This window comes from Aplosporella prunicola (genome assembly GCF_010093885.1).
Source record: "Aplosporella prunicola CBS 121167 unplaced genomic scaffold K452scaffold_3, whole genome shotgun sequence".
Lineage (NCBI taxonomy): Eukaryota > Fungi > Ascomycota > Dothideomycetes > Botryosphaeriales > Aplosporellaceae > Aplosporella > Aplosporella prunicola.
In genome coordinates this window covers 417671-427081 of record NW_022983531.1, presented here as the reverse complement: position 1 = coordinate 427081, position 9411 = coordinate 417671, and the positions used below count along the sequence as shown (strand labels likewise).

Genomic DNA, 9411 nt, shown 5'->3' with positions numbered 1-9411 from the left:
CTCGCATCTATCTATATTCCCTCTGGCTGGCTGGCTGATGCTAAAATCGTAGGTACCTAGACTCGTGTGAAGGAAAGGGGGTATCTCCGACCCGCGAACGCCCTTGATGCCCCTGGTCTATCCAACTGTGAAGTGCCGTACTCCTTCCTAGCGCGCCCTTTTTGTGTCCCCTTCGCGCCTGTGTTGCTCCTGGTTGTGGCTTGGGATGATGGGTAGAGTATGCGAATGCAGATGCGGATGCAGCAGATGTGAGAACTTTGGGGGCCCGCAATATACGCAAAATGTGCCCCAGATTGCTCCTCCACTATTTCAGAAAGTAGCGGCCTCTGACCTTGTTGTTGGTTCTGTTGCTCAGTTCTCGTTCCAGTTGAGGTTGAAGCGGCCTGGTGCGACCTTGTACTCCCGCAAGCAGTCAATGACCTCGTTGGCGTTGAGCGCTTCGACGAGAATGCCGGCGTTGGTGGGCGCGATGAAGCCGCTGGTAATGGCCTTCTGGATCCACTGGATCAGGCCGTCCCAGTAGCCCTCGATGTTGTAGATGACGATGCCGCGGTTGTGGATGCCCAGCTGGTTCCAGGTGGTGACCTCCATGAGCTCCTCGAGGGTGCCGTAGCCGCCGCTGAGGGCGACGAAGCCGCCGCCAGGCCCGCCGGCAATGACCTCCTGGGCCATCATCTGCTTGCGCGTGTGCATGTCGTTGACGACGGTGGTGCGGCCGTATATCTCCTCGTTGATGACGTTGCGCGGGCCAGACGCGCTGGGCGGCAGCCCGCTCTTGGCTTCCTGGAGCGCGGCTTCCTCGTAGTTTTGCTCGAGCTTGACGAGCGCGGCGGGAATGATGCCGTGCACGGCAGACGGCCCTGACAGAGACACCAGCGTGCGCGCCACCTCGCCCATCAGGCCGACAGTGCCGCCACCGTACACCAGCTTCATGTTGTTGGCGTGCATGACGTGGGCGAGGGCGCGCGCGGCGGCGAGATGAGCGGGCGAGGTGCCGCTGGAGGCGCCGCAGAAGACGCAGACGACGGGGCGGTTGTCGGCCGAGGGGGTTGCTTCGGCAGTCATGGTGGCGGACTCGGTGGCGGGAGGAGGGTTGGCGTTGGTGCGCTCTTCGGTGGTGTAGAGGGTCATGGTGGACGAGGGGCAATTGGAATGGCTACGGAGGGGCTTAAGAAGGTCACGGAAGCGGAAGCGAGCAGGCGACGAGGCAATCAAGGGCGCCAAAGGAGCGTGGTACACAGGTGGAGGTGGATGTATCCACAGCCTTCGAGTCCAGCTTGCATCATACCGGAAAGGCCCGTGTTTGCCGTGCCCAACCAATCGGAGCGCGCCTTCGCCGACACGCCCGCGCAGGCATCTGGCCTCTGCTGCTGCCACTCTTTGCGACTCCATCTGTCTTGTCAGCCTGACCCAGACAGACAGTTTCCCGCCCACTCAACGCGCGCCATGCCCGAGGAACGGAGGGAAGAAGGCGGCCAGAGCGTAAGCACGTCCCAGACCACCTCAGTCTTCCCGCCCCTTTCTGCCTACCACGTATTTGTACCGCTGCTGACTGACGATCGCCAGTTCCTGCGCACTGCCGCCCAGAGCGTAGGCATCTTCCTGCTCATTCAATTCGGAGCAAAGCAGATATTTGGCGGCTCTCAGCCCACCACCGCCCGTCCTGCCAGCGTCCCCGGCGCCAGTGCCCCCATTCCCGCCTTCGCAGACCGTCCCGCGGGTCTCAGTCCAGAGGGTGTCTACAACGATGTGCCGCAGGCCATCTCGCCCATGTGGCCGCCTCAGGTCGACGTGGACCTCAGCATCTATGTCTCGCCGTCCATGATTATGCCATCGCTGAAGAGTTTGCCTGCCGACTCGCTGGTGCTGGAGGAGAAGAGCTTCCACCTCGGCGACTGGAAGGACAAGCGCGAGATTGATACCACGTTCAAGGTGCCGAAAGAGGTGCAGGAGGGTGGTCCTCTCTGGGCGCATTTCTTCGTCGCGCAGTCTGGACGGCCCATTGACCCTTCGCGCGCGGACTATGACATGTCCAAGTCGTACCACTTCGCGCGTCCTCTGACGCAGTACCTGCCCAAGAAGAAGGTCAAGAAGACTCGAAACTTGCTTTCTGGCGACGACGAGTCTGAGCATGTCGAGCCGGAGGCAGAGTCCGGGCCTCGTTTCACCAACTTCTACCACCCGAACTTTACCATGTCCTTCATTCCGGACTCTGGCATTATGAAATACCCCCAGTTGCACCCGGCTCTGCGCTCTTACGTTCAGCTGGAGCTGTCTGGCGCGCGTGATGCCTCGGGACAGAACGGGTGGTACTACCCCATTCTCTTCGTCAACACCTTCTGGCAGTTGAGGGACCACATGATGGAGCTGAACTCGACCGTCAAGGAAGTTCCTCTGCACATTGACCTCAACCAGTTGGCCAATTGGAAATTCAGCATCATCGCCAGCATCGATGCCAATGTCAAGGCCAATGCTGCCAACGCTGCTTCCAACCCGGGTCAGATGACAGCTGGTGGAGACGGCAACGAGTTTGAGGAGTTTAAGCGTATTCTCATCGACAGCAACGCCTACCTTCTCGGTACTACCGCAGTTGTCTCTGTCCTGCACATGATCTTCGAAATGCTGGCCTTCAAGAACGACGTCTCCCATTGGCGCAACAAGAAGGACAATGTCGGTACTTCCGTTCGCACCATTCTTGCCAACGTCTTCATGCAGACCGTCATTTTCCTGTACTTGATGGACAACAACGAGAACACGTCCTGGATGATCCTTTTCGGGCAGGGCATGGGCATTCTCATTGAAGCATGGAAGATCACGAAGACGGTCAACGTCCGCGTGCGCGAAAACCCCGCGGGCTCCCTGATCCCTTACTCCATCAAGTTTGAGGACAAACACCAGCTGTCCGAGACGGAAAAGAAGACGCAAGAGTACGACGAGATTGCGTTCAAGTACCTGTACATCGTGGCGGTGCCTCTGCTGCTCGCGTACGCGGGCTACTCGCTCGTGTACGAGACGCACAAGTCATGGTACTCGTTCATCATCGCGACGCTGGTGGGTAGCGTGTACGCGTACGGCTTCCTGATGATGGTGCCCTCGTTGTACATCAACTACCGCCTCAAGTCGGTGGCGCACATGCCCGCCAAGGCGATGATGTACAAGTTCCTGAACACGTTCATCGACGATCTGTTTGCGTTCACGATCAAGATGCCCACGCTGCACCGCCTGGCCACGCTCCGCGACGACGTCATCTTCTTCATCTACCTCTACCAGAGCTGGAAGTACCGCGTCGACTACTCGCGCGTCAACGAGTTCGGCCAGGGCGGCGACGACGAGGACGACAAGGACAAGCTGGCCGCGAAGCCGCTTACGAGCCAGCCGGACGCGGACGACTCGGTCAAGGAGGCCGCCGAGGCGATCAAGGAGGGCGAGGCCGAGGTGAAGGCTTCGGGATCGGCGAAGAAGCAGGGCGGCAGGAAGAGGAAGTAGAGCGGTGTGCTGGACGGCTTTGGGCCGTGGTTGGAGGCGTTGGAGGATGCAGGCGCGCGCTGTTTTGCGCTATGCTCGGGCTGAAAATGGGGGTATAAAGTAGGATATGCAGATGCCGTATATGGTAGATCGTAACTAAGAAGCCGTGATCTGTCCCGGCTCTTTGTGCACCTTTCTGTCTCTCCTCTGCCGTCTCTGTTTGGTGTTTCTAGTCGCCTCGCTATCATAGCAAATGAAGGACTCCTTCGTGGGGTGTATGTATGTGCTTGTTATAGACTCACGGCTGAGTGGTTTCTTGTTTGCTTGTTTGTCCCTCCAAACACACACATAACCCCGCTCCAACTACCACAAACACTTTCATGCCTCTATCTTCGCAACAAACAAGCCCCCCAAAAAAAAGTCTTCTTGTTGTTGTTCCCGAGGTTGGACGTAACGTGCCCGACTCGGCAACTCTCCAGCTCGACGATCGACGCGCCTGACTCATGCTAGCGCCAAAATTTCACGACCTTTGAGATTCGCATCGCCGCTCACCACCTACGGCAACTACCCAGTTGTAGAACACGAACAACCTCCGCAACCTCGCAGATTCGACCCCAACTAGCCCGCCATGTCGTCAATGCGCAATGCGGTGCAGCGGCGCGTAAGGCTGTTCCCCTCCGCCCCGAAACCCCCAGCAGCAAGAGCAGCAGCACTAACACGGCCCACGACCAGAACCACCGGGAGCGCGCGCAGCCCCTGGAGCGGCAGAAATGGGGGCTGCTCGAAAAGCACAAGGACTACTCGCTGCGGGCCAAAGACCACAACGACAAGCGCCGGCGGCTGAAGATCCTGAAGGAGAAGGCCGCCGAGCGCAACCCGGACGAGTTCAGCTTCGGCATGCTCTCCAGCGGCGTCAGCAAGAAGACGGGCACCAAGGTCGGCGACCGCGGCAACCGCGCCCTCTCTGACGACGTGGTCAAGCTGCTGAAGACGCAGGATGTCGGCTACGTGCGCACCATGCTGCAGAAGGTGCGCAAGGAGCGGGCGAAGGCGCAGGAGGGCTTCGTGCTGGAGGATGATGGCGAGGTCGAGGCGCTGACGGGGGGCGCGAGCTCGAATGCTCGCCGTGGTGCCGGCCACACGGTGTTTGTCGAGGACAGGGAGGCGCAGCGCGCGTTCGCGCCCGCGGCGTTCTTCGGCGTCGAGGACGAAGAGGACCTAGAGCGGACGTGGAACCGGCCGCGGAAGCAAGCCTCTGCGTCAGACGAGAACGACGAGGACATGGACGACGACAACGACAACGACGCCGACGGCTGGCAACTCGTGCAGAGCAAAAAGGCCAAGCAGCAGCACAGCAGCAACAACGACGACGCGGAGCTGCAACAGCGCCGCAAGGAACGCGCGCAGCGCAAGACGCGCGAAAAGGCGCACGAGGCGCGGCGGCTGCGGGTCGAGGCGCTGGCGCGCAAGGAGCAGGACCTGGCGGCCGCGGTCGAGGAGCTCGAGGCCCAGCGCGCGCGCATGGGCAATGCCGTTGGCGGCGTCAATAAGAATGGCGTCAAGTTCAAGGTGCGCGAGCGGAAGCGCTGAGGGCTGGCTTTGCCCTGATCTTCCTTTTATGCCGCCTCCTCCGCCTCCTCCGCCACCTTCCTCCGCTGAAGGCTCTCCTCCCGAACCGAATGACTACCCACTACCTCCTACCTCGTCCCATCCGCACCACAGCCTCAGCCGCAGACGAAAGGGAGGCACGCTCACCGTACACGTACAATACAATACCCGCTCTCACCCACCAACCACCACCGCCGCCGCCGCCGCCGCCGCCGCCGTCGCCACCAGAGGCCTAGACAGACAGATAGACAGACAGACACACAAACAGACAGACCTCCAGCCTACCTCCTCCACCTCACACACACACCAGGTGGCACCCCCCGGGGCTCCACGCAGCAGCCACGCGCCAAACCCGCTCTCTCTGTGCGTGTTCACATAGACAGAAGCCAGCTGGCACTGAGACCACGACAGCAATAGCAATAGCAATGGCACGTGTATAACCAGCATCTTCTTTCTTCTTCGTTTCTGCTCCTCCTCAGTCGCGCGTAAGCTTTGGCATCTCGACACACTGCGTGTTTCGTAGCTGCTTGTTAGGTCTGGAGGTCCGTGACGATGTGCGCGTGGGTGCAGCGCGCTGTGGTACCCCTCGTCTCGCGTGCTACGTGTGCTCGTGGTTGCCTCGTCTCGGGTTTTGGAGGAGTTTGTACTGGCACGGGATGGGTTGCAAAGGGCTTGGACAAACAACCTGCAACTATATCTGTAATGCAAAAGCGTGCTCCTGCTGGAGAATCTGACAGTGCCGTAGTGGACATTTATGGACATGTGTGCAACGAGTACGACTTAATACTGAGCCTCCTTGGCCAAAGCAATGCTCTCCGTGCGGACACAAACAACCGAACAGACTCAACATCGAGCCAACACTCAAGATAATCACAGCTCAAATGCGAACACCAAGACCTAAAGTGCACCCATGTGTTCATTGCTAGCTACTTATCGTAAGGGCTGCCCAGAGACTGCGCCAGATTAAGCCAGTATGGACATGAAGCTACTGATCAACAGAAGAAAGTGGCTCTCGTTGAAGTAAAACAAGCAAAGCAGTGAGAAGAGAGAAAATGGCCGCCACAAAAGAAACCGCCCATAAGATCCATGATCCTTAAAGGGAGTGTATCGGTAGCCGAGTAGTTGACGATTGTGCTCAGTAGTCAGTGGTGTCGCCGAAGTCCACCTCCACCGTAGGGTCGCCACGAGAGCGATTGAGGTTTGCAGAGTAGAGACCGGGGATGTTACCTAGACATTCATCAGAAATAATCAACTAGACGAGGAGAACCAACCACTTACCAGCGCTAAAGAGCACTGGGCGAAGAGGTGGGTGGAGGAGTTGGCGAATGCGAGTCAATCCAAGTCTGAGGACCAGCGGTAACATTAGGTGAGGGCTCAATTGCCCACTCCGGCTCTCTGGGGGCAATGTATGGTAGATCGCCACGAGTTCGAAGGACGTTCTTATCGGCGGAGCCTACAATGTTACCTGAAGATGGATCAGCTACTAGCAGTCAGATGAGAAAAAAGGATTACTTGCCTCCAGGGAAGTGGTGGCAAACGGTCCACCACGTGTTCTGGAAAGGATTGAGATAACAGTCTTTAGCGCCATCATGAGGCGTGCAAGTCATGTTATAGCAGAGCACAGTAGCGCAGCCGACAGTGATGGAATCCTTCCAGACCATAGCGGTGAGGTGACTAAGTGGCGCGTTGGGATTACCATAGTCCTCATCCTTGAGCTGGCCAAACTCTCCGTTGTAGATATCTGAGAGACCCCACTCGATATTGGCCGGCTTGAACCCGGACACAAGATTCTGGCTAACCCATGGACCGCCGTCACCAAAGTTGGCATCCCTATCAACAGGTTAGTTTCAAATTCGGCTGCAACAGCTCATCAGGGGAACTTACTGATGGCTGAAGTTGCAGGTGTTAGCGATGGTCAAGGCCTTATCATAGAGCGTCTGGTTCCAGTGCATCTCAGGGACGGTGTGGTTGCGACGATGACGGTTGTAAGCATCCTCGACACCATGGCAGTACTTGGGGTCCTCGGGGTGGAGTTCCTCACAGGTGCCAGGGACGGAGGAAGGAGTGGCAGTCTCCGTGTGGGAAGAGGTCATGGTCGTAGTCGGCGTTCCGGAAGTAGTGGTGGGCCTGGTCAGCGACGAGGATGGACGGGGAGCACTGTAACCGTAACTGGACGTGGTGCTGGGGGAATGATAACCGTAACCAGACGACAACTGAGTGACAGAAGACCAGACAGAGGTATGGTAGCCGTAACTGAAAGAGGAGCTATGATGACCGAAGAAAGAAGTCCAGTCCCAAGACATGTCGGAGGGAAGGCTCCAGTGAGGCTTGGACATGGCCCTAGTCCTAGTCGCAGTCGTGGTCGCAGTCATGGTCTCGGTGACGTTGGCAATGGTTGTAGACAAGTCGAGAGGCGTGGTCATAGTCATGTCGGAAGGCGTAGTAGTCGCAGTCATGTCGCCAGGCAAGGTCGAGGTCTGGTTGACGATTACAGTGACGGTCAGAGTGGTCAGGGCAGGAATGGCCATGGCGCTGGCAGCCATGCCAACTGCAAGTAGGCCGGAGAGACGCATGTTGACTTGAGGGAGCGAACGAAGGTTGAACAGGGAAGGAAAGAAGTGAACGAAGGAAAGGTAAGGCCGAGTAAAAGAACGGGGGGTCGACGGAGAGAAAAAGAGAGGAGAGGTGGGGGGTGGGTGGGATATTTATGTATTGCAGGCAAGCGCTAGAGGTGCTAAGCGAGAGAAGGTTCCTGCTGCTTCAGACTGCTATGGTGAATTGAATGGGTAACTGCATGATAGGACTAGCGTGGTCACCTGGGGGGTTGAGGAAGGCGCGCAGCGGCCAGTAACACGGGCAGTGACTGACTTCGGACAACGCTCAGCCACTCACCCCTCCCGAACCGCCACACACATCCCACAGAGCCGCAGGTGGTTTGATTGCGCTTAAATTGACCGCTGCGTCAGAAAAGGAATCAGTAGATGTGGCGCATAAGCTGAGAACCCATCACTGAGCTAGGAAAAGACTAGATTGCCAACCACATCCCGCAAAAGCTTTCTCACCATTCTTCGGTGCAACTGACAAATAAAAGGCTAACAGACTTGTGTGATAGCACCACACGTCCCTTCTCCAATACGGATATTGCATCTACGGACGCGCACTGCAACACGCCCTCACGTCTGAAGAAGTAGGAGGCCTAATTAGCCATGACCCCACAAACAGTCTCCAATCACGATAGATACACCCTGGCATGTTCAAATAAGACATCGAGCCATAACAAAAAGACTATGTTAGCTGAAAGGTATTGTTTACCACGCCCCCGATATCATATCAGCACCACACATGCGCTTCACCGAGGTACAAGCTGTCGATAATGATAAAGAACACCCAGCGGAGAGGTTAAGAGAAGCTACCGGAGCCGAGGTTGCCGATATACGACACCACGTAGGTAGCGGGCCTGCCCCCTTTCGCAGGAAGCTACTGCCCACATGGCATAAAAGACTGGGCTTCGCAGTCCGCTATCCTAAAAACCGCTAGAGATCGATCCCAGTACAGTTGTGTCGTGGAAACGGCTCAGTCAATTTCGCTGGGTCAGTACTGCTCGTTGATCGTCACACTTGCTTCCCGGCGGCGTGCTGTCTCAGATCACCGTACGATGTTAGCACGCTGAGCCACACAGTCAGAAGTAGGTCCCGAGGAATCGGTAAAGCACGTCCCGTTTGACTCACAAAAATAAGGGTCCATTGTCGTTGAGCGATGCACACTAGTAGCGCCCGCCACAGCCGTATCCTTTGGCGTCCAACTTTTCCATAGGGTATCTCAGAACCCTAGTGCAGTCATTTCAGTCTCCATGAATGCATTTTGACAGGATGCTGTGAAAATCCCGAGAAACATAGTTCTTTTCAGGACCACCGTTGAAAATCTGACTAACATGAGCTGATAGACACTGATTGATTGCGAAGCCGGCGTAAGTAAGCCTCAATTTTCTCATTTTCTACCTTAAGCCTCTCAGCAGCCTCTTATTGGAGAGGCCGGAAGATTGTTAATCTTCGTAAAGAGTCTCGTCGTCTTGACCCTCAGCCTCATGCCACTGTGGCCGCGCCACGCGGCACCGAGTCACTGTTGTGTGACTGTACGTGTTTTGGCAAATGTCTTACTGAGATTGAACCGCTGCGGTAGATGCCGAATACCTTGTATGTTTTCAGCTTACCTGGATCTGAGATGTTTTTGTGATGTCGTCGATAATGGTTGTTCTCGTTGCTGTCGCTTCAGAGTCAGTGATAAATGGCAAGGGATTAAAGCATGAACATCATTTCAAGGACCATATAAAAAGGCCAC

General features: G+C 56.7%; 4 protein-coding genes across 4 annotated transcripts; 2 read left to right on the top strand and 2 right to left on the bottom strand.

Annotated features, from left to right (window-relative positions):
• K452DRAFT_283307 (uncharacterized protein) lies at positions 1 to 1132 on the bottom strand (the record flags this gene model as incomplete). The annotated part of the gene is made up of 1 exon (XM_033539753.1): positions 1 to 1132. A coding segment is annotated over one exon (781 nt), but the record flags the coding sequence as incomplete, so codon positions are not given.
• Positions 1133 to 1397: 265 nt separating this feature from the next.
• On the top strand, positions 1398 to 3716 carry K452DRAFT_315291 (uncharacterized protein). Its single transcript, XM_033543849.1, has 2 exons — positions 1398 to 1482; positions 1567 to 3716. The coding sequence occupies exons 1-2, from the start codon at positions 1447 to 1449 to the stop codon at positions 3484 to 3486; spliced, it is 1956 nt and encodes a 651-aa protein (XP_033401739.1). The 5' UTR covers positions 1398 to 1446; the 3' UTR covers positions 3487 to 3716.
• A 377-nt stretch (positions 3717 to 4093) lies between these two features.
• On the top strand, positions 4094 to 5055 carry K452DRAFT_219604 (uncharacterized protein; the record flags this gene model as incomplete). The annotated part of the gene is made up of 2 exons (XM_033536419.1): positions 4094 to 4126; positions 4198 to 5055. The coding sequence occupies 2 exons, from the start codon at positions 4094 to 4096 to the stop codon at positions 5053 to 5055; spliced, it is 891 nt and encodes a 296-aa protein (XP_033401738.1).
• Positions 5056 to 6208: 1153 nt separating this feature from the next.
• On the bottom strand, positions 6209 to 7717 carry K452DRAFT_355501 (uncharacterized protein; the record flags this gene model as incomplete). Its single annotated transcript, XM_033545967.1, has 4 exons — positions 6958 to 7717; positions 6586 to 6903; positions 6352 to 6416; positions 6209 to 6300 (listed from the first exon to the last, which is right to left on the bottom strand). The coding sequence occupies exons 1-4, from the start codon at positions 7644 to 7646 to the stop codon at positions 6209 to 6211; spliced, it is 1164 nt and encodes a 387-aa protein (XP_033401737.1). The 5' UTR covers positions 7647 to 7717.
• Positions 7718 to 9411: the final 1694 nt, after the last annotated feature.

Coding starts and splice junctions, on each gene's coding strand:
- K452DRAFT_315291 (XM_033543849.1), top strand. CDS start 1,447: ATGCCCGAGGAACGGAGGGAAGAAGGCGGCCAGAGC. Junction 1,483..1,566: donor GGGAAGAAGGCGGCCAGAGC/GTAAGCACGTCC, acceptor GACGATCGCCAG/TTCCTGCGCACTGCCGCCCA.